This window comes from Solanum dulcamara, chromosome 9 (assembly GCF_947179165.1).
Source record: "Solanum dulcamara chromosome 9, daSolDulc1.2, whole genome shotgun sequence".
Lineage (NCBI taxonomy): Eukaryota > Viridiplantae > Streptophyta > Magnoliopsida > Solanales > Solanaceae > Solanum > Solanum dulcamara.
The window spans coordinates 45293458-45320812 of record NC_077245.1 but is presented as its reverse complement, the minus strand read 5'-3'; the positions used below and the strand labels follow the sequence as shown (position 1 = coordinate 45320812).

The following is a 27355-nucleotide window of genomic DNA, read 5'->3' as shown; positions in this document are numbered from 1 at the left end:
TATATTTTTTAAATTAATAAATGATAATTTACCTTTTCAATAATTTAGACACGAAACTAAAAAAAACAAAAAAACAAAGCATAGTTTTGACACTTATCTGTATTAAAAAAATGAGGGAGGGTGATGGCATGTTTTCTGGGTTGCTAGGATTCTCACATTGTAACAAAAAAACCGGAGAGGCCTAAACCCTTTCGTGTCAACCCTTAACCTCAACAGCTCATAAGCAAAACAGCATCACTCTGCTCAGCCGTTTCCTCTTTCTGTCCAAAAAAGATGCCTTTTTTTATTCTCTCTCTAGAATGAACTGAAAGCTACTACTACTCTTTTTCAGCTCACTACTACTGTATGTGCGACCAAACCAAAGCACCATCTACTCCCTAAATATTTACTTTTCTAGCCAAGAATGGCTGATACAGAGCATACCCATCAGCCCCCACCGTTGGCTGAGGAAGATATCCTACCCCCACCTTCACCAGAACCACCTCTTGCTTCAGTTGAAGTTGAATCAGTGGTAGAAGGTGTGGAGCATCACTCTGCTGTTACTGTAGTTGAAAAGGAGGGTCCTTTGACTGAACCACAACCAGAATCAACAACACTGTTTGCAGCTGAACAGGTGTCTGTTACTCTTCCTGAGAAAGAACCTGAAGATGTTAATGAATCTGACAAATCTAAACCTGTTGAAGTGAAAAAGATCCCTGAATCTTTGGTTTCATTTAAAGAAGAAAGCAACAAAGTTTCAGATCTATCTGATTCTGAAGGAAAGACACTTGAAGAACTTAAATTTCTTGTTCAAGAAGCTATTAAAAATCAGAGCTTTACTACTGGAACCCCAGCAACAACAGATTTACCTCAGGAAGTATCCATTTGGGGAGTGCCACTATTGAAAGATGATAGGAGTGATGTCATTCTGCTCAAGTTTCTTAGAGCTAGAGATTTCAAGGTTAAGGAGTCATTTGCTATGTTAAAGAACACTATTTTATGGAGAAAGGAGTTTAACATTGAAGAGCTGGTAGATGAAAATCTTGGGGATGATCTTGAAAAAGTTGTGTTTATGGATGGTCATGACAAAGAGGGACACCCTGTTTGCTATAATGTGTATGGGGAGTTTCAGAATAAGGAATTGTATAACAAAACGTTTGGAGATGAGGAGAAGAGAAACAAGTTTTTACGCTGGAGGATTCAGTTCTTGGAGAGGAGTATAAGGAAATTGGATTTCAATCCTGGTGGAATCAATACTATATTTCAAGTCAGTGACCTCAAGAACTCACCTGGTCCAGGGAAAAGGGAACTTCGAATTGCTACTAGGCAGGCCTTGCAATTGCTTCAGGATAATTATCCTGAGTTCGTGGCTAAGCAGGTATCATAATCCTTCAGTGAGTGACTGTCTCTTTAATTCTTGATTAAACTAGTGTAAAGTTTTCTTGGCTCGCAGATTGTATATTTTGCAATTAATTCGGAGCCTTTCTGTGTGATGATTTTAACTGATAGAAAATTGTCTTATTCCGCCTGCAGCATTTACCAAATAGTGCTGATAAGCACTTGTTTATGTTGTGATTCTGGCAGAGAAGGTTCATGTAGGTTCAGTTACATCTATGAAAGTATGTTTAATAGGATTAGTTCTTAATTGATATCTATTACCTTTAAGACAGTCTTGTAGCCTCGTGTACCATACCTTGGATATCAAAGAAGTTCCCTGTGGACTTCCCACTCGACTCCAGTTGACGCAACTCTGAGGAGTATGGGCCGCCCCTCCTCTTTACGTAAATACATGCTTTGTTCACACAAGGTTCAAACAATGACGTGCACCAAACCATGAGATCATGTGTGATGATATCCTTTCTACTGATACCTCGGATTATTACTGTTCTTTTGGTAGTTTGGTTATTGTTTTTGTTTTTTTGGCTTAGGGCACAAGTTCAGATGTTGTAATCTGGCACAAAGTTTATGGTTCATGTTTTGATTTTTGAAGGTTTTTATTAACGTCCCTTGGTGGTATTTAGCTTTCTTCACAATGATCAGTCCATTCATGACCCAGAGAACAAAAAGCAAGTTTGTATTTGCTGGTCCATCAAAGACTGCAGAAACCCTTTACAAGTGAGAGCTTTTAGCTGTAATTTGTATCGAATTTTTGCATGTACAAGTTTATGGCCGTTACTTTTAACAACGTGGAAGTAATCATGTCTGTATAACTTACTTGGTGCAGGTATATATCTCCTGAGCAAGTACCTGTTCAATATGGGGGCCTCAGTGTCGATTACTGTGAATGCAACCCTGAGTTCACTTTCAATGATCCAGTCACAGAGATCATTGTAAAACCTGCAACAAAGCAGACTGTGGAGATCATTGTAAATGAGGTGAAGTTATTACAATGCATTTAAAGTAGTTTACGCTTTCCTTTAATCCTCTCTACGGAGAAAATTGGAGTCCGGAGACAAAAGGACAACAATTTTTTGTTAAAATGCCAAAAGGCTAACAAAAAGCTGAAAAATACCAAAGGGGCAAAGGCGCAGGGCTACCCATGTCTTGCCCCTTATCCTGTTAACGCCATTTAACACTGCTAAGGGGAAGGAACAAGGACCCACACGCCTTATAAGGTGCACGGGACATCGAGTCTTACACCCTGGTGGACCCCTTCCCCTTTTCACCTCAACCGCCACACACACTGCCCCAACCCCCCTTCCCCTCAATTAGTGCAATCTGTTCACCAAGACACCCTCACCCCCCTCCTCCCTTTTTGGTCATTATTTTGTGCTACTTTTACCACTTCCATTTTTTTTATAATGATGATACTATTTTATTAAGTTTAAGCTCATCTTAATTATTTCATCAGATAGTTAATTAGCGTTTAATCATAGATTTTAAAATCTTATTTTCAAATATCTATTTTATCATGAAATTGGATTTGATTGTGGAAAAAATATTTTTAAGTTTTCAATAATTGGCTTAGATTAGTGAGCCAATTTTCGAGACTTCCACTAGCAGAACTTCAAAAAAAATAAAAAATCAAGTAAATGCAAGTCCAAACACAACTTTGAATTTCAAAAATCACAACTTCAAAAACTCAAAAATATTCAATTTCGAAATCTACCCAAACGAGAGTTCACTATTTCACATGTTTTAATTGATGTGAATAATCTAAATTAACACAATTTTAAAAGACTTTTGAATTTATAATTTAAATATGGAATAATAATATTTGTATATATATAAAATGTTCGAATCTTATAATCTTAAATATGTCATAATATTTGTGTGATTATAATTTTTTTCCATTAAAAGGTAAAATGAGAAGTATAACACAGTAAAACAAAGGATTTTACTTTATAAATCATATTCACTGTTATGTGCCATTTCCGATTTCCTATTTTCTTTTTCTTTTTAATATTATGGTTCATTTTATATATTATTGATTTAATGGAGAGCAGATTTAGACCTCTTTATAATGTGATTTATATGCTAATTTGTTAAAAGTGCAAGAAAAAAAATAAGAAGATCAAAAGAGATACAAAGTACTTGGACAATATAAAAGAGAACTTCCTGAGGTGAACATATTGCATTATTGAGGGGAACGGGAGGTTGGCCAGTGTGTGTGTGGCGGCTGAAGTGAGAAGGGGAAGGAGGTGTAAGGCGTGGTGGCCCCTGCGCCTTATAAGGCATGTGGGGCCATGCGCCTTCCCCTTAACATTGTTAAACGGCGTTAACATGACATGGGGCAAGGTTATGCTAGCCCTGCGCCTTTGCCCCTTTGGTATTTTTAAGTTTTTAATTGCCCTTTTGATATTTTAGTAAAAAATTGTTTGCCTTTTGGCTCCGAACTCGAGAAAGTTTCCAACTTTGTTAATTTATCCTAGTGTCAATTTGTTAGAATGATAAAAACCAACTTGATCTATTAGTGATGATAATTCACCATTGAAGCTTCTTGATTGCAGAAGTGCATTATTGTCTGGGAGCTACGTGTATTGGGTTGGGAGGTGACATATAGTGCTGAATTTGTGCCGAATACAGAGAGTGGATACACTATTAACATACAGAAGCCTAGGAAGATGACCACAGCTGATGAACCAGTTGTTAGCAGCAGCTTCAAGATTGTTGAGCTAGGTAAGATACTATTGACGATTGACAACCCTACGTCAAAGAAGAAGAAGCTTCTGTACAGGTTCAAGGATAAGCCCTATTCTGATTGAGATTCTCATCATTTCAACTGTGAGACTCCAAATCATGGGATGACTGTGGATATGAATTTTGACATGCTCACATCTTTATGTATGAGGTGGAATTTGTGTTGGTTCACTTTGTTAGTTGATGGATATTCTGGGTTGTTTTTTCATCTTTTGTTGGGATCTATATATGAATTTCTTCTTTGTAGCTGAGATTGTACTGTCCTTACTTTGGCTTGAGGGCAAGTGTTAGGGTTCTCCCTGTAGCTTTGGTAGTTGTGTTTGATACTTGATTCGTGGTGTTGTTCTACGGCTTCTAGCTCAAGGATGAAGAATTTGAGGGTAGCGGGTTTGTACCTTGAGGGAAAACATGTTTCTGAAACCATCTGCTTCTTTGCTTATTGTCTGTTGTATATTCTCTTTTACCATCAGAAAGTTCATTTTCGGGAAGACTTGGGCATGTACATTATGATGTACACATGTACTCAATTAACCTATCTTCATATGGAACTAAAACACAAACTTGGTATCAGAGCCTTGGTTTTAGAATTTCATCCTCCTCCTGGTTAGAAAATGCCGTATGCCTCTGTTAATAATAGTAACATGTTATCATTTTTTATTTTTTTTTAAAAGCATAATAGTACTAACATGTCATCTACCATATATTTGGCCAGACTACCTTTTGCTGGTGATTGTAAGCATGGCCCTACTAAATCTGCTAAACTTTCTGGTGTTGTAGTGCAACTTTTTGAGACGAGGTTGAGGCTCAAAGACTGTCCACCGTTAATATGCACAGATTAGTCACTAGAAGAATATATTCATGTGTTAGCTTTATTTGGTGAGCTAATTACTACAACGCCATCGTAAAACACAAATATAGATTAATCACTAGCTACTGCTAGGAGAGTATATTCACTTGTAAGTTGTACGTTACACATTTTTTTTCCCCATCGGTTCCAATTTACTTCGACTTGATATAGTATTTAAAAAGAATTAATAACATGTGATATTATTAGAAAATTCATAGGATTTTTTGTAGTTAAAAAAACTTCTCACTAAAAATATAATCCTGCATGTAAAATATGTTACTATTTGTTCAATTGGATTAATTAATAAAAAAAACAGTGTTACTTAAATGGGGTAGACGGAGTATTAGGTTCTGGACTCATCTCTATCCAAATTCTTTGAATAAATGACTCATAATACTGTTCAATATTCACTTGATTGATTCAAAGTAATGTTTGCCTATTTACCTTTGTACCAAACATACCCTGGATGGCATTATAAAGTTTTTTGTTGCCTTCTTTCTTTTTTTCTTCCGCATAAATTCCTATTTTTTGATATTTTCTTTTTCTTGCTTCCAATTTTTATGTTATTGCTTTTTTTTTTTCCTAAAAATTTTCCTAGAAAGAACACACTGAAAAGGCAAAAGATATTTCTGAACAACCCACTCAAGAAAGAAAAAAGATATTAAGTGTCATGAACTTTTTAGAACATGGTTATGATTAATTATTGTAAAGAAGTCTAAATAAAATACTTAGATTAGTCATTGCTACAAATGATAATTATTCCTCCACTTTTTCCAGCTCAAATAAACATTTCGTGACTTGTGAGTTGTGAGGATGAGATTCTTCGTTAATTTTGGGACCGTACCAATAAAATGACTAGGGATTACCCCTCTAAAAAAGTGAAAGTTAAAAGTGGGAGTGTTTATTCAGATTAAATCGAAAAGTCAAATTGAATTGATTTTTTTTGTTATTTGGTTTGATTTTTCACTTTTGTTTTTTTTTTCAAATTTAAAATATAGAAATTTTGGTTTCTTTTGTATGATTTCGGATTATAAAAAAAAAAAAAAGAGATTTAGTTTTGTAGTACTTTACCAACTTGTTTTTTATTTTGTCTTTTTTACATGACTTTTTCATATTTTACCTATAAGAGATCTTTCATTTTCATACTTTGAAAATATTTTTTTTTAAATTTAATTTGTAAGTAGTCCTTTAAGATATTTTGACAAATGTTATTCTTGACTTATTCCATTATGCTTTTATAGGAGACTAGGAGTGTTTGGTTGTCTACTCACACGATAACATATGTATTGCTATCTTAATTTAGTGGTGTTCATTTTTTCAATAATGTGAGTTGATTTAGAAATGTATTAATTTAAGAGATTTGACATTACCACGTTTCATCATTTACAATGATATTTTTTTTCATTCAATTGTAACTATTTGATTATATTAGATCAGTGTTTTCTTATATAACAAAATTGAGTCAATTATTTGATTATCTAAAATTTTACCCTGAGGAAGATTCAAGTCCCATCTTGTAATCCCCTTCCCTATTTCACCTTTTCTATCCTAGTTTAAAAAATAAAAAAAATAAAAAAATTACACAATTGAATTACCAAAAACTCAAACTGAAATGAGCACACCGAACCAAATAAATTTTTTTTTGGTTTGGATTAGATGATATTTTAAATCTCTAAACATGACATGCGGAGGCCACATACAGGCCAAATGTTTGACATATGTATCATATGTCGACCGTATGTGGTGGCAACATGTCAGACCTGACAAAAAATCTATAAATACGTGTTTTTGTGAAATTTTGAAAATCCTATTTCGTTTTGGCCAATTATTTTAGAAGAAAACACCCTACGACTTTCGTAAATTATCTAAGGTGAGTTCCTACTTAATTTCTATGATTATTTTATCATTCTAACAATAAGAATATGTTAGAATGTATCACCAAAATTTAAAGATAAGTTTTATAAAATGATTGTTAGATTAGTTATGTTATATGTATCGAGTGTTGATCTGTTAATAAAAACTTGCTCGTCCAAAAAACGAAAATAGCAGAAATGGAGATGTTGAGATGGATGTATTGGCACACTAAAAGAGATTGAATTGAAAACTGGGATAACTGGACATGTGAAAAGAAAATGCTCAAATATTCATTGAAAAGGAGAGTGAGATTACGGTAGATCGTTAGTTTAATATCAAGTGTTTTATATTATCTTATTATTAGATTTGGATACATATGAAGTAAACACACTAAGCTAGCTAATCCATGCCAACTTGAAGTAAGTGATGTGTCAAGATTTGGCGGTACTTTCGACTCTTTTTAACGACGAGTTTTATAGTTTTAAATGTATTTCATGTGATATAATGAAATTTTATGTCTGTGTAAAAAAAACAGGTCATGAATGCTATATATCGAGTTGTATATTTTGAATTTTAATTAACTAATCCTGATATATTATTTTTGTTGTAAATAATTGTATGCCCATGGATTTCACTATTGTAAATATTCAATGTCCATAGATCCCATTGTTGTAAATATTCAATGTCCACGGACCCCATTTACTGTAGAAGTGCGACTTCTCCAAGTAAGTTTTTGTCTATAAAAAAGGCATTACTTACCGCAACAAAGAAACACACAGATTAATAGAAAACATATAGATACTACTATTCACTTTCTATCTTTGTCCTATTACTCTCTCTCTCCCTTTGTTGCTCTTTATCTTCATTTGTTCTTTAAGATATATTATAATTATTTTATAACACATTATCAGCACGAAACTCTGTTAGCTTGAGCTATTTTAAACAGGTAAAGAGGATAATAATTTTATTTTTCTAAAATGTCTAGTATTTCTAAACTTGAATTTGTTACCTTGGATATATCGAGCAAAGGCTCCTCATCACCTCTAGATGCTGAAATCCACCTGAATTCGATGGGTCTAACAGATACCATTAAAGATAATAACCAGACATCTAGCCAAAACCATGCCAAAACTATGATATTTCTTCACCACCATCTTGACAAGGGGTTAAAAATGCAATACCTCACAATTAAAGACCCCCTTATACTGTGGAATAATTTGAAAGAAAGATATGACTACCTGAAGTTGGTTATTCTTCCACAAGTACGTCATAATTGGTTCAATTTGAGGTTACTAGACTTTAAAAATAAAGCTGAATATAATTTTTCCATGTGTAGAAATATATCACAGTTAAATTTATGCAGGAAAGAGGTCACTGAGCATGCTAAGCTTGAGAAAACATACTCTACATTACCTCCCACGAATATGCTCCTGTAGAAGCAATATCGCGAAATGAGTTTTAAAAAAATTCTGAATTACTTTCACACATTCTTATTGCTGAACAACATAACGACATATTAATGAAAAATCATGAAAGTCGGTCCGTTGGTTCTATGACAATCCTTGAAGTGAATCAGATAAATTATTAACAATGAGAAAGAGTTTGTGGCCCCAGTCATGATCGTGATCGTGATCGTAAAAGAAAATTATAATCATGAGGGTCACCTTGCACCAAATAATGACCAGCAATATAAAAGGAAGGGTGAAAAATATGAAGCTGTGTAAAAGAAAAATTCAGAAAGTGTATGTGTTAGATGTGGAGGAATGGGTCATTGGTCACGTACTTGTCAATCCTCAAAGTGTCTGGTTCGTCTCTATCAGGCATCCTTGAAAAATGGTGATAATAATCTAGAAACAAATTTTATCTTAGAAGATAATGTTGAGCCTATGCATCTGGATGTAGCTGATTTCTTTGAAATCCCTGAAGGAAAATGATCACCGATGAGGCCGCTATAATCTAGACAATTTTCTTTTCGTTGTTTATGCTATTTGATATTTTTATGTTTTTCTAATCCCTATAAATAAATAAAGTTTGTATAATAGCCTGTTTAATAGTAATATTTATTATGTTTATGTCTTCTTTTTGAAGAAAATATGAATATGCCTTAAACTTTTTTTGGATCAATAATCAATCATGAAGATATTTGCGTGATTGATATTGGAACAACACATGCCATATTCAAAGATAAGAAATACTTTTTCTTACTTTCTTAAAAGGAAAACAAATGTTACAACAATTTCTGATAATTCAAAATTGATTGAATGCTCCGGAAGAGCTACTATATTTCTACTTAAGGGGATAAAACTTGTTATAGAAAATGCGTTGTTCTCCTCTAAATCCAGCAGAAACTTGTTAAGTTTCAAAGATATCCGCCAAAATAGATATTATGTTGAAACATTAAATGAAATGAATATTGAATACCTTGGATAACCAAGAGCGTCTCAGGCCAAAAATATATTTTGGAGAAATTACCAACCTTGTCTTCTGGCCTATATTATGAAGAAATTAGTACAATTGAAGCACATTCGATCATAAACCAAAAGTTTACTGATTTACATGTATTTGTGTTATGGCATGATCGAATAGGTCATCCTGGAGCAATAATGATAAGACGAATTCTTGAAAATTCAACTGAACATCCATTAAAGAACTTGAAGATTCTTACAAATGATGAATTTTCATGTACTGCTTGTTATCAAGGCAAGCTAATTGTCAGACCATCATCACTGATGGTTGGCATCAAATCCCCTAGATTTTTAGAACGTATACATGGGGATATATGTGGACCTATTCATCCACCCAGTGGGTTATTTAGATATTTTATGGTCCTAATAGATGCATCTTCAAGATGATCTCATGTGTATCTCTTATCATCTCGCAACCTGGCATTTGCGAAGTTATTGGCACAAATGATAAGATTAAGGGCGCAATTTCAAGATTATCCTATTAGGGCTATTCACCTTAATAATACTAGAGAATTTATATCCCAAACTTTTGATGATTATTGCTTATCAATTGGGATAAGAATTGAACATCCTGTTGCTCATGTTCATAATCAAAATGGTCCTGTAGAGTCATTTATTAAGCGCCTATAATTGATAGCAAGACCACTACTTATGAAAAAAAATTGCCCACTACTATTTGGGGTCATGCTATCTTACATGCAGCAACACTCATTGGTCTCAGACCGACTAATTATAATAAACACTCTCCATCACATTTAGTATTTGGTCATGAGACAAATATAGCTCATTTATGAATTTTTGATTGTGCGATTTACGTGCCTGTAGCACCACCACAACGCACTAAGATGGGACCTCAATGAAGGTTAGGCATAGATATTTAGTTTGACTCACCCTTCATAATTCTCTACCTTGAACCGTTGATCAGAGGTTTATTCATCGCTTGATTTATAAATTGTCGGTTTGATGAAACCAATTTTCCATAGTTAGGGGGAGAGAAAAACAACCTAAAAGGTAAATTGAGTGGAAAATTTCATCATTATCTCAGTTTGATTCACGTGTCCCTATATGTGAGCAGGAGGTCCAGAAGATCATCCACTTATGAAAAATAGCAAATCAAATATCAGATGCATTTACTGATTTAAAATGGATAACTAAGTCACATATCCCTGTAGTAAATGTACCTATCCGAATTGGTGTTCCAAAAGGACCATCTACTAATGTCATAGTGTAAGACCCTGAAAGTTGAACAGTCAAAATGAAAGAAAATTCTAAGAAAAAGGACTGACTATCCCAGAGTTTATGACTTAGCCTACGAGTCGTAGGGATTCCTATGGATTGCAGAAGCATCTCGTAGGAATGATATTGAGGTTGGAAAATCGATCAAGTTTGGAGCTGAGTTTACGAGTCAAGTTGACGACTCATAGGAATGATGACGACTTGTAGCATGAGTCATAGAGTTAATCTCCGATTTTGTGAAATTGAGAAGCTTCAGTACTTTTGAAACGACTCAACAAAATGAGTTGTAGGATGAGTTATGAGTCATAGAATAGACTCGTAGAAGGGGGTCCTGAATTTTGAACTTTGGCTAAGTGTGGGTTTGATGAGTCATTTGTATGACTCGTGTAAGTGTTGATGACTTGTAGAAATGATTCGTGGGGACCAAATTTCATTCCAGTAGCCTATGATTTTGGTGCAATACTTTGACGACTTATATTGACGATCTGTAGACTAGATGACGAGTTGTAGAAGCCATCCTTAGGATCATAAAGGGTGATTCTTAATTGTTAATAGGTGTTAAGGTCAATTCTTAAGTGTGGATATATAAAGAATTAAGTGGCCCATGACTTATCAAAGTAAAGGTCTTTGAGTTTTTTTCCCAACGCCACCAAGTCTGCCTTATTTAGAGTTCAGAGTGAAAAGTTATGACTATTTTACTAGAAAATGCCAGATCACAAAAATATTATGACTCAACTCTACGACCTGTAGAGTTTTCTACGAGTCGTAGAAGTCAAAATCTCAAAAATATCCTACACATCTTCTAAGGCTATTTTGGTCCTTTCACAAGCCTTTTAACCTTATTCTAAGTCATTTTTGGGTGTTTTGAAGGAATATATCATTCCTTTAATTAGTTTTGCCTTCATAATATCCTCTCAAGACTCTCTTCTTCTTCTACAAGACTCCATTGAAGGATCAACTAGGGTTTGGAATTCTTCCATCAATTTTCAAGCTTCAATCAAGAAATCCACCCAAGGTATGCAGGGATTGATCCATGGGTTCCTTTCAACCATGGAGTCCCAAGATTTTCCTAAAAAATCTCCTTAGATTTCATTGTTTTCTACCCTTAGTTTTGATGAATTGCATTGGACTGTTTCAATCTCATTTTTAATTATTATCAATGATCATTATAAGCATGATTCTACATTTATTACATGATTTCAAGTTGGATTATGAATGCCCATGCATAATGCTATTTTCAATGATAATTTTTATGAATTATGATTAATTTCAAAGGGTTTTTCAATGAAGGCTTTTATAAATGATGTTTGAAACATATGGAGGTTTGGTGAAGATTATAAATGATGATTTCATTGAGTTTTCTATAATTTTCCTACATTGATCTTTAGGATTGATACAAAGTATATGGTCATGCATGTTTTTCATCAAATTCCATGATGTCAAGTCAAATTGATTATGTATGCATGCTTCACCTAAGTTACAATTATAAGCTATGATATTAATTTTCAAGTTATATTCAACGAAAGCTTTATGAATGTTTGACAAGGTCTACGAATGAGTATAAAGGTGCTTTTTGTAAGGAAGTCCTATGAATGATGATTCTATAATGTTCAAGCAAGTTAATAATAGGGTGAGTTAAGGCCATAAATATGTCTTCTGAATAAATATATGAAATGGTGAAAGGAGCTATTCTATGGCTATGCTTTTATAAAGAGTAGACGGGTAGTAGATATGAACCCTCCCACATTATGTTGACTTATTATTTTATAGCTAAAACTATTCCGTTGAGAGTTTACTTAGCACTGAGCGGATGTTGGGATAGGCACTCTCTCTCGTAGTTGAGGCAAGAGACCCATAGTAAGATCCCATTATCCCATAACTACATGTCACTATAGGATAAAGGATCACCTGTAGTAGAGGCTCGATTCCTTTAAGGGTCATCCGTAGTTGAGGCTCGATCTTTTATGTAGCTTAGTGGATCCACTTAGGCATATAAGAGTCTACCTTGGCAAGTAGTGTCCCCCTTTCCTCTGATGTATGGGTAAACATTGAGACTCCATGTTATAGCTCATATGGTTTATGTCGGTTAACAGTTTCTCTCACAAAGGTAAAAAGTCTCTCTCACAATATTTAAGGTATTTCTTACTATGATTACTAATATCATTCATATGTCCATGATTTCTCATAAGGTTAAAGGTCCTATCTCACGCAAGTTATATGAAATGAAGTAAGTTTTACTATGATGTTTATGATGCATTGATCACAAGTTTTTAAGATGATTTTAAATGCTTTTCAAGCCTTATTCATGCCTTTCATTACATTGGTCATGCATCCTATGTTCATATTATTTATGCCTTATTTCATTATTCATGCATATCTCACTTACTTAGTACATTCAAAGTACTAACGCATATATTTGTTTGCCTACATTATGTAAGGCTTAGAGGTCACCCTACATACTCTCGTGGCTAGATAGAAGACTTGTTCACTTGATTGGAAAGTCCTCATGCTTCGGGGACTACCTATCGAGCTTGTATTTTCTTGCTACTTATAGACTATGTTGTCATTTGAGACGTTCTTTTCTTTTTTGGAGAGCTAGTGGCTTGTTCTATTCCCCCACCTATGTTAGTATAATAGAGGCATGCTTAGATATAGAGTTGATGTAGTCCGTTTGGACATATGAATTGAGATTTTATTTCATCTCTAGACTTCCATGTTTGAGATTATTCTTCCGCTTATTTTTATTATGTTTTATATTATCTTATAAATACAATGTATGATAAGAGGCTTGGTTGGAATCCTTCGGATTTTTAATCACCATATCACGGCTAGGCCCTAGTCCAGGTCGTGACACATAGCTTCTGAATCCCAAACACGCTTGAAATGTTGTAGACCATTGGGTTCAAAGGATAAAAATACTAGAAAAAAAGCGCGAGAAATGATAAAGATGACACTATAAAAGAATTTCATGAAGAAGTTCAAGATTTGATTAATCCTGATATTCCTGAAGAAATCAGTGGATCCGAGACTCAAGTGAATGAAGAACTTTCAATGATTTCTACTGGTGATGAGATAAATTTAGATCGATCAAAAATTATTGTGGATAATGTTTTTGCGTATAATATTGCAATTAATCTTATGTAAGACAGTGAAGATCTTGAGCCAAAATCTGTCAAAGAGTGTCGACAAAGATGTGATTGGTCAAAATGGTAAAAGGCAATTCAATCAGAATTTGAATCACTTGCTAAACATGAGGTTTTTGGACCTGTAGTCCAAATCCCTAATGATATAAAATCAGTTGGCTATAAATAGATTTTTTTGAAAGCAAAATAAGAGAAATGAAATTGCAAGATTCAATGCACGCTTTGTTGTACAAGAATTCTCTCAAAGACCCAGCGTCGACTATGAAGAAACATATTCATATATTATGGATGCAATAACTTTTTGATATCTCATCGGTTTAATTATACATAAAAATCTTGAAATTCATCTAATGAATGTGGTTACAACTTATTTTTATGGTTCACTTGGTAATGAAATTTATATTAAAATTCCATAAGGATTAAATTACTTGAAGCATGTAACTCTAAGTCACAGGAAATGTTCTCAATCAGATTACACAGATCATTGTATGGTCTAAAATAATCTGGGCATATGTGGTATAATTGCCTTAGTGAGTACTTGATAAATGAAAGTTAAATAAATGATGTCATTTGTCATTGTATTTTTATTAAGAAAATGAAATTAGAGTTTGTTATACTCATCGTTTATGTTGATGACATAAATGTCATTAGATCCCATGAAGAGTTCCAAACGGCAATTGAATATATAAAGAAAGAATTTGAGATGAAAGATCTTGGAAAGATAAAATTTTGTCTCGGTTTGCAAATTAAACATTTAGTAGAAGGGGTCTTCATCCACCAATCTGCCTACGTTGAGAAAATTTTAAAGAGATTTTACATGGACAAAGCACGTCCCTTAAGTACTCCAATGATTGTTTGATCACTTGAAGTGAATAAAGATCTGTTCTGACCTCTAGAAGAGAATAAATAACTTCTTGGTCTTAAAGTACCTTATCTCAGTGGTATTGGTGCACTTATGTATCTTGTTAACTTAGCCAGACCTGATATATTATTTTTTATTAATTTACTAGCAAGGTATAGTTCTTCCCTGACGCGAAGACATTGGAAATGTGTCAAACATATTTTATGATATCTAAAAGGGACTGTTGATATGGGTGTTTTATACTAACAAAGGTTGTGTAGACCTTGTTTATTATGCAGATGCAGGTTATTTATTGGACCCATATAAAGGTCAATCTTAAACATGCTATCTGTTCACATACAGAGGAATTGCTATATCATGGCGATCTATGAAGCAGTCCATTGTTGCTACTTCTTCAAATTATGCTAAGATAATAGCGATTCATGAAGCAAGTAAAGAATGTGTGTGGTTGAAATCAATGATACAATTCATCAAAAATAGATACGACCTAGAGTATGATTTCAAAGAACCCATGGTCATGTATGAAGAAAATGTTGTATGCATAGCTCAATTGAAAGGAGGCTTTATAAAAGGAGATAGAATGAAACACATTTCACCAAGATTATTCTTTACACATGATCTTCAGAAGAATGATGATATTGATGTACAATAAATCCGTTCAAGTAATAATCCAACAGATTTATTCACTAAATTTTTATCAACTTCAACTCTTGAAAAGATGGTACACAATATGGGAATGTGAAAACTTAACCATCTGAATCATGGTCTTCACCAAGGGGAGTAGAATATGCATTGCACTCTTTTTTCCTCAGTCTAGATTTTGTCCCACTGGATTTTTCTAGCAAGGTTTTTAATGAGGCAGAAATCAATGCGTATTAGGAATGACTATGTATAATTTATTCTTTCATTAGAACCTTTTACATGGACATTCAAGGGGGAGTGTTGTAAATAATTATATTCCTATGGACCCCACTTACTATAGAAGTGTGACTTCTCCAAGTAAGTTTTTGCCTATAAAAAGGGCATTACTTACTGTAGCAAAGAAACACACAGATTAATAGAAAACATATAGACACTACTATTGTTATGCCTCGTACTTTTGGTACTTCGGAATGCTTCCTTAAGCTTCTTAAAAGTTGCCACATGACCTAGATTAGCTACCACGCTATCAAATAATCCTAAGGAAAGGAGAATGAGATAGCCCATAATAAGGAAGTTGGAAATAGGGTTATAAGAATCCAAAAGGAGTTAGAGGCCAAGTAATGATTCGTAGGACCCGATCTACTTGTATAAGCTACCAACTTGGATGTCCTACGAAATTAAGCCACTTAAGTGCATGTCGAGCTTAAGTAGCAAGGGGTATATAGGCTATTAAAGTGAGATGAGATTACGAACCCACGGAAGAGAAATAAGGAGACGACGCACCTACTTGAAGCAAGTAGGTGACTCACCTACTTAGGGTGGACCCCACCTGCCATGTGGAAGCATATGGATGGTTGCATAGCGTAAAGTGGCACCCTAGGGGGCTACCACGTGTCACCCCTAGGGGGATGCCATGTGTCAACCTTTAAGTAAGGATATATACAAGTCTTTTATGACTAAGCCTACATTTCAGCATCTTAAACTTGAGAGAAAGGAAAAGCAAACCCTAGGAACTAGAGAAAATGGTGGCGGCCAATGGATAAAAAAGGTAAGTTCTCAGATTTCATTTCGTGATTTAATTATTTAAGGTATCCTACGGTTATATGATGGTGTTTAATATCAAAAAATTACTATTTGGGGCAGCAAAAAGTGCAGCGAGCAGCCCCACCAATTTTTCAGCACGTTAAGGAGCTTCCAAAGTTAATTTTCAGCAAGGTAAGGTTTGATTCTCTTGTCCCATATTTGGGTAAGTATTTAAGCATGTTATGGATGTGTAAATATGATTTGGAGACGTGAAAATATGTACGTCACCGCTGAAGGAGGCTGCAAGTCATGTAGGGACTATTTTGGTGTATTCTAGCTGGCTTAAAGTTTAACTAGTGTCGTTGTTATTATGGAGTTGTATTGGGAGTTGTTTTGTAGTGTTGCAGAGATGGAAATATGTCTAAATATAGGTATAAGTTCTTCTGGTTTCATCCACATCACGTCCCATTTTGTGTGGTTAAGATTTTATGAAATAAAGATTGAAAACCATATTTTGAAGTCGTAGTTTGAGGGGGCTGTTTGGGACTTGTTTTGTGTAATGTTGAAGTGGTTTACTTGTATATGAGATGCAAATTGTTGTTGTTGTTTGGATTTTGTAATTAAGGATGTAATTGGAAATTCAGATAGGGCATGTTATAGGGGAGGTGCTGTTCGATTTCCGTTAACTCCTTGACTAATTAAGGGACTAGTCGAGAAAGGCGAACCACAGAATAATTCCTATAGATACTTGAATATGAATGTAGGAACTGTAGGGTTGAATATTATTAATATGAGTATTATTTTCATGCCAAATAGGTTCAGGGGACAACAAGACAAGCACGGTTAAAAGAAATCTATAAGAGGTATGTATGACCTATCTCTCCCTTGGTTTGGCATGTTTCAAATGTATGTAAAACCTATCCATTTTCTTTTTGGCATGTACTAGATATAGGTTATGGACGATGTGTATATGAAGCTTGGGGTAACTCTATTCATAAGCTTCGACCACGACTCATTTCCCTTATCCACGTCTGAATGCTAAAACTCTAAAGATGGTTGAGCCACTACTCTCGAGTCTTTTATATGTTTAATAGTAAGTGGAGATATAAGCTCTTATTCTTAACGACCCTATAATAAAAAATGTCCTCAGTTCCATAAGCTGTTGGGCACTTCCTTGATACATGTTTCTGGTTCACTTATAGCTGTTAAGACCCTTAAAGGAGTTAAGCTCCTATTCCTCAAGTCTTCTATACAATTGAATAGTGATTGGTACAAAAAAGCTCCTTTGTTTAAAAGGCTCTGAGATAGTCAATACTCAAACTTCTATAAGATGGTTCATACTATAGTAACGTATGACTATGAAGTTGAGGCTCCAGTTGACATAGTCCCTAATGGCATCTAGAGGGTACTGGAGATGATTCCTACCCTAGTTTCCAAGTGATGGTTTATTTGACCATTTCGTTGAGCCTTAAATGATGAATTTATTCGCATATGATTATTCGCTAATCCGCTCATGTATACTACTAATATATTATTCACCGCGTACCATGATGGAATGGGCATGATAAATAATAAAATGCTTATTTACCGTATCCCATGAAGGGCCGAACATGATACACGATGAAATGACAGCTTCACCGAGTCCCTCACTGAGGGTCCAGATACAGTATATAGGTATGCATATGAAAACATAGAGATACATTTGTAACCCCGAGTCCCACAGCGGGCCGAGTACGGTATGTGAGGAAGATATACATGCCCTCATTTCACACGGTGCAGGTATAATGATTCGTTAACTATTATATTTGTTACCTGCATCCCTATTTCAGTTGAAAGCTCATTTATGCTATGTTATGCTTTATATACTCAGTACATGTATCGTACTGACCCCCCTTTTGGGGGGATGCATTTCATGTCCGTAGGTACAGACGCATGTTTTGGGGATCCGCCAGCTTATGGTTCCACTCAGCAAATTTGGGAGAAGCTCCATTGAATCAGAGCCAAGCTTTTGGGTACTAGACCCTTTATGTATATATTTGTATAATCAGGGGTACGGTAGGGGCCCTGTCCTATGATATATTATTATTAATACTCTTAGAGGTCTGTAGATATGGGAGTGGGTTGTATTTATACGTGTGCTCGATCGTGTCTATATGATTTATATTTAGGACATTCTCGTTGTCGTGGCGGCCTTATCGACTTGCGTATATGTATATAACAGGACGACCTCACATGCTATGATAGCTTCATCGACTTATGCGTTATATACCTGATTGATAAGTTGTGAGGATTAATGTAACTCCTCAGAAGGCGAGTGAAATGCTATGTGTATATGGAAATGCTGTGACCCATTGGGGTTCTTATATGTGTTATCACGTTGGTTGTAGACCGATGTGACTACATCTGTTAGCTAGGTATACGGGGGTCCAGGTAGGACCCCAATCGCGGCCCACGGGGTTAGATCGTGACAACTATTCTCTCTCTATCTTTGTCCTATTACTCTCTCTCTCTCTTTGTCACTCTTTATCTTCATTTTTTATTAAGATATATTATAGTTATTTTATACTAGTTTTGTATTATTTAATATTGTTGACTAACTTATTTAAATTTTAGGTTGAGTTTCTCAATTTTTGTTTTTGCTTCTTTTTCCTAGATAGTCCCATTAAATCAAATTGATTTTTTGAGTAAAGTTTTAAAATATTGTTAGGAGAAACGAAAAGGAAAAATCATTTTGACTTAGTTGATAGTGGCATATTTAAACCTACTTCGAGTAAGTACTTCCTAGTGCGTGCTTGTGGATTAATAAAATAATTTTTTTTGACACTTAGGCCTCATTTATTTTCATTAAGATTCAGATATCTGAATCTAAATGCACGTCTGAATGATTAAAATATTGTCTTTAGCTTTGAGCACTAAATGATTAAGACTATTTATTTTTCAATATCTGAATGTACATAACCTATTTACATGTACGTAATTAATATACAATTTAAATAAAAATTAATTAAATATTAAAAAAAAGTTTTAAAAAATCATTATTTGATTTTAAAAAATAAAACACTTATACTTGGTAGTGATGGTGGAGATAGTTTATAGTGGTGGTGATGATAACAGTTGTTGTTAGTAGCTAGTAATGATGGAGATGATAGTTGTGACGGTAGAGGTAATTCGTGTTGTGGTGACCATCATAATGGTGGCGATTGGTAGCGGTGTTGGTAGTAATGATGAAGTTGGTTGATGTTAGTAATTGGCAGGTTGATAGTGGTAGCTGAATAATGTGTGGTGGTTGATTAGTAGAGATTGACCACAATGGTGGTAGCAGCTAATAGTAGTAGTGGTGGTGATTGAGAATTATATGGTGATAATTGGTGATGGTGTTAGTAGTGATGGTAGAGTCTGTTGGCAGTAGAAGTTGACTGTAGTGGTGATAATGGTTGATAGAGGTAGTGGAGGTGGCAGAGGCTATAGAGACGGAGGTGGTGTTGACAATGGATATAATTATAATGATGGAGGAGGTAAGAGTGGTATGGGCTGATAGTAGTAGTTATCAACTGTGGCAATTATGATAGAGGTGGTGGTGATAGATGACGGTAATGGTGGTTGACAATGATGGTGATGGTTATGACGATGGTGGTGGTGATTGTGATGGCAGAGATGGTTAGTGGTGATTACTAGTATTTACTAAAATTATCGATAAACATACTTAGAAATAGTTCATTAGAATTTTTTTTAATTATTTTTTTGTTAATTATATTGAAGTTAAAGAATGTGCAGCCATTCTTGTTACTACAAGCAAATTGGCCAAATCTTAAAAATAACACGTAGCAAACAACCATATAATAATGGTTTTAACTTTTTCAATAGAAGTTGTTATTGCAATTATTCACTAGAATCTCACGGAGGAAAATAATGAATTGATTGGTTGTTAGTGGCCGAAAGATATGTGACAGGTGGTAAATTTATTTTTGTCGATGGAGACTAGAATTTTAAGGTCTTAATGGTGTTAAGACTCTATCACATATCTGATTCATTCGAGATCCTTTCAGACCTATTAAGAGATTTTTAAGTAGAAAAAAATGCACTCAATGACTTAATTTTTGAACTATTTAGATTTAGACCTCTATTAAGTGCAAACAAATGAGGCCTTATTCTCTGTAAAGATCCGAACAGTCGTTAATTAGAAAAGGACAATTCATAGAAACTGAGTCGACTGGACCCGCATTGTTAAACTCCGTACTTTTGTACCTTGGAACGCATTCTTAATTCTCTTGAAAGGCTCTTAAGTTTCTTGGAAGGATCATTAGCCTCTTAAGTTTCTTAAGGTTTTCTAAAGTTTCTTAACGCTTCTTAAGACTTCTTAAGAAATCTTAAGCTTCTTAAGAGTTTCCATGTGAGATGGATAATCTACAATGCTATCAAACAACTCTAAGGAAAGGAGAATGCGATACCCCATAGTAGAGAAGATTGGAAATAGAGTTATAAAAATCCGGAAGAAGTTGGACACCAAATGATGAGTCGTAGGACATGACTTATTTACGTAAGCTACCAGCTTGGAAATCTTACATACTTAAGATTCTGGAGTACATACCAAGCTTACGAAGAAAGGATTACATAGGTTCGTAAAGTAAGACGAGATTATGAACCCATGAGAGGGAGAAGAGAGTGCCATATGACAGCATGAGAGAGTGCCACATGGTAGCACGAGAGAGTGACACATGGCAGCATGAGAGAGTGACACATGGAAGCAGTTGGAGCAAGAGTGGTAGACCCCTACATGCCACATGGCAGCCTGTGATTGGAGGAAAGGGGTGTGTTGGCCCAATGAGAGCCTGACATGTGTCACCACTTAGGGCTTGACACGTGTCACCACTTAGGGCTTGACATGTGTCACCACTTAGGAGATAACATATGTGCCCTCCTAAATTATCCTATATATATACATATCTTATGACTCATTAAGTTTTATATTCCTCTAGAAAATTCAAGAACAAGAAAGAAGAGAAGAGAAGAAACTAGAGATGGAGAGAGCCACGGTTTTGGAAGGACAAAAAGGTGAGTTCTTCGATTTTGCTCCATAAATTAATTATCTAGGGTGTACCACGATATTATGAAGATATTCGTAATGAAAATTTATGGTTTGTAGCAGCACCAAAATGTTAGCAAGTAGCCACAAAGTTGTAGTCGTGCTAAAGGAACTTCCGATGTAAGTTTCGATGAGTTTGATGAGTTTTGGGAAAGGTAAGATCTTCACTTTAAAATTGGAGTTTATGATGTTGTTATGAGGTATATTATATGTCTTAAATAGGGTTGGAAGTGGAAAAATTGCATAAGTATGCTTGACGTTAGAAACAAACTAAATTGAAGTGGTTGTAGCTAAATCGAAGTCTAGTAGTGGGTTGTCGTTGTGGTGCTGTGGGTACAGATGGTTGGGTTGAGTGTTGTAGGAATTTAAAGTGTTTTAAAAAGGATGTGGGTGCTTCTGTTCGCATCCACACGACCCTCCATTTGGTATGGTTAAAGATTTTTTGAAATAAAGATTAAAAAACTCTATTTTCGTATCATAGTTTGGAGTTTGTATTGTGTAAGGTTAAAGTGATTTACTTGTAAATATGCTTTTGGTTGTTTTTGGTGGTATGGTTGTTTATATTGTGGATGATTTGAAATCTCGGGGATGTTGAAGTTACAGGGGAAATGCTTCCCGGTTTTTGGTAGCATCGGAACTAGTAACAAACTAGTCGAGGGTAATGGATAAGGAAATGACTCCTAGTAGTACTTGATTGTAAAGTGGGATATTGGAAAGTGAAAGTCTATTAAGCTTAGTATTACTTTCATGTCAAATAGGTTAAGGAGGTATCAAGGCAAGCCGTATTTTAATTAATCCCGAAAAAGGTATGTGAAGCTTTCTCTTGGCATGTCTTTGGCATAAGTATGTGTAACTCTGTCTCTTTTCTTTGGGAATGTCTTAGCCTTAAGTGATTGATATACGAAATGTGGGTATAATTCCATTCATATAACCCCAAGTATGACTCATAAGTCTTATTCACTTCTCAATGGTAGAATTCCTATACTAGTTGAGTTATTGCCTCTCAAGGCTTCTATATGATGGAGAGTAGTAAGTATGTGAAGCTTTCTCTTGGCATGTTTTGGCATAAGTATGTAGAGCTACCCTTATTTCCTCTTGATATTTCTTTGACATAAGTGTGGGATATGATGGTAAGGTAATGCAATAATAAGGTTATGATACCGAGCCTATGATGGGCTGGGTACGATATATGTAAATGATGACTCCTTGAGGAAAAGTAGAGGCTAGGTAAAGCTTATTCTTTCTCTTCCTTTGGTGTGTCCTAATTGTAAGTAAAATGGGATACGAACTCTGGGGTAACTCCACTTTTAAGTCCTAAATGTAATCCGTATCTCTTATTCACTTCTGAGTGTCAAACTCTTGTAGTAAGTTAATGTTACACCCTACATCTTTGAACTCGGAAGGTTCCTTAAGTTACTTAAAAGCTAGTATGTGAGCCACTTAAGTTACGACCCTATTGAACGACTCTGAGGAAGGGAGAATGTGATACCCCATAGTAGAGAAGGTTGGAGATGAAGTCATAAGAATCCAGAAGGAATTGGAGGCCAAGTAATGAGTCGTAGGACTCGATTTACCTACGTAAGGTACCAACTTGGAATTCTTACATACTTAAGCTATTGGACTACGTACCAAGCTTGCGTAGCATGTATTACATAGGCTTTTAAAATAAGACAAGATTACGAACCCACGAGGGAGGAAAGAAAATTAGACACATGGCAGCCTAGGAGGGTGACACGTGGCAGCACCTCAAGCAGGCAGGTGACCCACCTGCTTGGGGTCAAGTAGGTGACCCACCTACTTGGGGGAGGTGGACCCCATTGCCACGTGGCAGCACCCCATTGGCCGCGTGGCAGCACCCCATTGGACCCCACTGACATGTGTCACCTCATATATATATGTATTATGTGACTACTCATTTGTTCATTATCCAAAAATCAGTCCAAAAGAATAGAGAGAAAACGTGAGAAGAAGGGGCAGCCATGGTTGAAGAAGTTTAAGGTAAGTTTTCCAACTTTCCTCTGTGAATTAATTATTTATGGTGTTCCTCAACCACGTGGATATGTATATATGTATTTTACGATGTTTACGGAACCAAAACTTCAGCTTTACAATTGGAAATTTGGAAGAAAAAGAAAAGGGAAAACGTAAGAGGCAAGAGAGGAGGGGCTACGGGTTTGGCTATTGGAGGTAAGCCTCCGGGTTTCGTTCCGTGAATTAATTATTTTAAGTGTCCCTCAGATGTATAATGGTGTTTAATAACATAAAAGTTCAATTTGGGGCAGTGAAGAAGTAACACAAACAGCCCGCTCAATTTCAGCGCGTTTGAAGAAGTTCCGAGTTGCGATTTGGCTAGTTTTGGCCAATTTCGGGTAAGGTAAGGCTTCTCCTTTAAATTTGAGATTTATGGTGTTGTTATGGATCATGTTAAACGCCCTATAGGTGGATGTAAGTGTGTAAATATCATTGGAACCCTTGACGTTCGGAGCAAACTAAATTAAAGTCGCTACAGTTGAATTGTTGTCGAAATGAAGTGTTGTTCTTGAGAGGTTCTGCTGCAGGAGTGGGGCTTGTGAATGAAGGGTATAAATAGGTTCTAAATGGGTTGGTGGAGCTGCTTGTTTCAGCCATATGACCCCCGCTTCGTACGGTTAAAGGTTTTGCCAAATGGAAATTAGAAACCCTATTTTGATATCGTATTTCTGGAACAAGCCGTTTGGAGTTTATGTTGTATATTGTCGATGTGAATTGTTGCAGGTTGTTGTTGTTGTTTGGATTTAGGTCTTAGGGACCTAGTTGGAAATTTGGATAGGGAACATCATAGGGGAGGTGCTGCCCAATTTTCGTTAACGCCTTAACAAACTAAAGAACTAGTCGAGGAAACGACTAAGGAAATAGATTCCATGAATACTAAGGTGTAACCTAAGATACTGGAAAGATAAGAGTAGTTGATATTCGTATTAATTTCATTTTGAATAGGTTCAGAAGACAAGGAGGCGAGCAGGATAAAGGGTAACTCCCAAGAGGTATGTAAAGCTTTCTCATGGCATGTTTTGGTATAAGCACGTACAGTTATCTTTCTTTCCTTTTGGCAAGTCTTAGCCTTAAGTGAATTGTATGTGGAATGTGGGAATAATTCCATTCCCTGAACTCCAGGTACGCCCCATAATCCCTAACTACAGTTAAGTGTTGACACCCCTACAAGGATTGAGTATTGCCTGTTAAGACTTCTATGTGCTAAAGAGTAGTGTATGGGAAACTGTCTTTCCCTTCTCTTGATATGTATTTGGTACGAAAGTGAAATTTGAGTGCCATAATGTCTCACCGAGCCCCATAATGGGACGGATATGAAATATGTGTATGAAGGTCATCTGAAAGAAAGTACAGACTACATAGAGCTTATTCTCTTTCTTCTCTTGGGCATGTCTCTGTTTAGCTGTAAGTTAAGTGTAATCTAAACTCCTGGGTAACTCCATTCTTAAATATTTCTTATTTACTTTTGAACATCGAACTTTGATAGTGGTTGAATTATTTCCCTGAAAACTTGTATATATTAAAGAGGGATCAAATGTACAGGCTTCAAGTCTTAAAGACTATACGAGATTAAGTGTTTTTGATCCCATAAATGATTTGGCCCTACGTTAATACATGTCTAGGGTCCCCGAGATTACTTTTGAGACAGCCCACAATGGTATTTAGAGGACACTTGAGATGACTACACCGTTACTCAGGTCCTCAAACAAAAGCTTAACTTTATTATTTGGTCGAGTCTCTGATAATGATTTAAATTGCATATAGTTACTCACGACTCTACTCGTGTATACTATAACACTTCTTTTACCGAGTCCCAGGCCGGGTATGTTGTCGTACACAATTCACTGTATTGTTCACCGAGCTCCTCACTAGAGGGCCGGGTACGTATGTATATATATGATGATGTATTATAATAAGGTGGTGATGGCGCCGGGCCTATGATGGTCCTACAGATGTGATTCACCGGACCTCTGAAAGCTATATTGTATAAATTGAACATGCATGCTTTTGTGATTCACAGAGTACAGGTACATGTCTTCGATTTGATAATTTGTTCCCCTGCTTCTCTATTTCGAATATACATCTAGTGTATTATGTTACATTTTACATACTCAGTACATATGTCATACTGACCCCCTTTCTCGGGGGGTTGCGTTCATGCCCGCAGGTACAGATATAGATTTTGGGATTCCGTCAGCTTAGGATTCCATGCAGCTCAGCTGGAAGAGGCTCCATTGTATTGGGGCCTAGTTTTTAATACTGTTCACTGATGTATAAAAATTGTTTTATCCATTCAGGGGTACGACGGGGGCCCTATCCCGCCATATGTTGTCATTTGTATGTTTAGAGGTATACAGACGTGTATATGTGGGTTGCGTATGTCAGTTTGATTCAGCTGGGTTTAAATGATATATGCTATATGTTATTATGTTATGGCATCCTTGTCGGCTTGCGTGCCCTATCATGTTGTGATACAAATAAAAAGAGCTACAGGTTTACGAAAATGTTATCACGCAGTAGGGCTTTATTACATGATATTGTTTATTTACAATTCAATGTGACCACATCTGATAGACATGTGTACGGGGGGTCCAGGTCGGACCCCAGTCGCGGCCTACGGGGTTGGGTCGTGACAAAAGTGGTATTAGAGCAGTTCGTCCTTGGATTGTCTGCAGACTGTGTCTAGTAGAGTCTTGGTTATCGATGTGTTGTGCGCCACATCTATAAATAGGAAGCTACAAGACATTTAAGATGTTACCTTCCTTCTACATCTAAGATCGTGCTTTAGATCCGAGTCATAGGAAAATTCTTTATACTAACCTTGGATCTTAACAGAAGGACGACACCAACAGAAGGAAGTAATTGATGACATGGAAAGTTACGAAGCATGCGGGTAAGTAAAGTAAAGCCACGGAAGATATCCGTCGGGTAAGATATTGAAGTAGAAGTACTATTGAAATGTAAAGTTGAAACTTGAAAGGAAAGCAGACAGAAAGTGCAACAGATGTAGTTTGAAGTTGGATATATGTGGTAAGTCCAGTATTTTTATATTATTGTTGACTTTGAAAGCCCTGTATGGCTGCGATATGAGATGACATTGAAAGCCCTATGCGGCTGTGATATGATATGTATATATATATGTTGGCCCTGTGAGGCATTGTTGGTATTTTCTGCGTGCAGGTTTTGGGATAGTAAGAAGTGTAGAGGAAACTCTGTCGAAATTTTCCCAGAACGGGGAAAAAGAAATAAAACATAAATTTTGAGATGTCTAAAAAGTTGATACCAAGTACTCCTATTGTGTTCAAATTAAAGCTGTAGGAGGTACTCTTCAGGTCGTCGATAAGGGACACCCTCTTTACTTGGGAAAATTTGTTTCAGAAGAACTGAAGCTTATTTAAGTAGTAAAGTTCAGACCACGATATTTCCAGCCGTATTTGTACTATAGGAATATAAACAGAGGGCTTAGGGTGAATGATAAGATGTCCCGCAAATGAGTTTCACTCTTTTTGGAAAAAAATACCAAGCCCTCAACTCCTATTGTAAATTAGATGAGTTATTCGTAACTCGAAGATAAACTCGGAATGAGACCAGGAGGGTCAAGTATTAAAATGAGTACTGTGATGTTTCAGAGATTCTGGGTTCTTTCAACAATGGTTGAACAATGATTTTTGATAACAGTTTATAGTTCTCCACCGACTAATTAGGAAAAGAACTCCTAACGGAAGCATCTCAAGGAGATGTCAAGGACTGAATACGAATACGAATTAAAAAGGAGATATGTAAGTATGAATTGAACAGTGTGATACGAGTATGCAGGGACAAAGTGGAACCACTAGTAAGACGCACTTAGTACGCATTGACTATGTTAAAGGCCTGCGTTGAGAACGCAGTAAGAGCATGGGGCTTAAGATATAAAAAAATGACGCGTGTACACAATGTCGCCCCGAAAATGGTGGAACCCTTAAGGGACGAGGATGGCAAACTTAAGGAATAAATGGCACAACTCCTATTCGCCCCAAGAAGCACAGGATATAGGTTAGGATAAAGCTA

At 35.8% G+C, this 27355-nt stretch overlaps 1 protein-coding gene across 1 annotated transcript; it reads left to right on the top strand.

The window, feature by feature from the left end:
- Window positions 1–141: 141 nt before the first annotated feature.
- On the top strand, window positions 142–4607 carry LOC129902460 (patellin-3). The gene is made up of 4 exons (XM_055977701.1): window positions 142–1357; window positions 1970–2094; window positions 2204–2354; window positions 3930–4607. The coding sequence occupies exons 1-4, from the start codon at window positions 404–406 to the stop codon at window positions 4182–4184; spliced, it is 1485 nt and encodes a 494-aa protein (XP_055833676.1). The 5' UTR covers window positions 142–403; the 3' UTR covers window positions 4185–4607.
- The last annotated feature ends 22748 nt before the right edge of the window (window positions 4608–27355 follow it).

Bases quoted from the DNA above. Each gene is read 5' to 3' on its own strand.
- LOC129902460 (XM_055977701.1), top strand. From the start codon at position 404: ATGGCTGATACAGAGCATACCCATCAGCCCCCACCGTTGGCTGAGGAA. The intron at 1,358-1,969 runs GTATCATAATCC...TGATTTTTGAAG, and splicing joins CTGAGTTCGTGGCTAAGCAG to GTTTTTATTAACGTCCCTTG. The intron at 2,355-3,929 runs GTGAAGTTATTA...TCTTGATTGCAG, and splicing joins TGGAGATCATTGTAAATGAG to AAGTGCATTATTGTCTGGGA.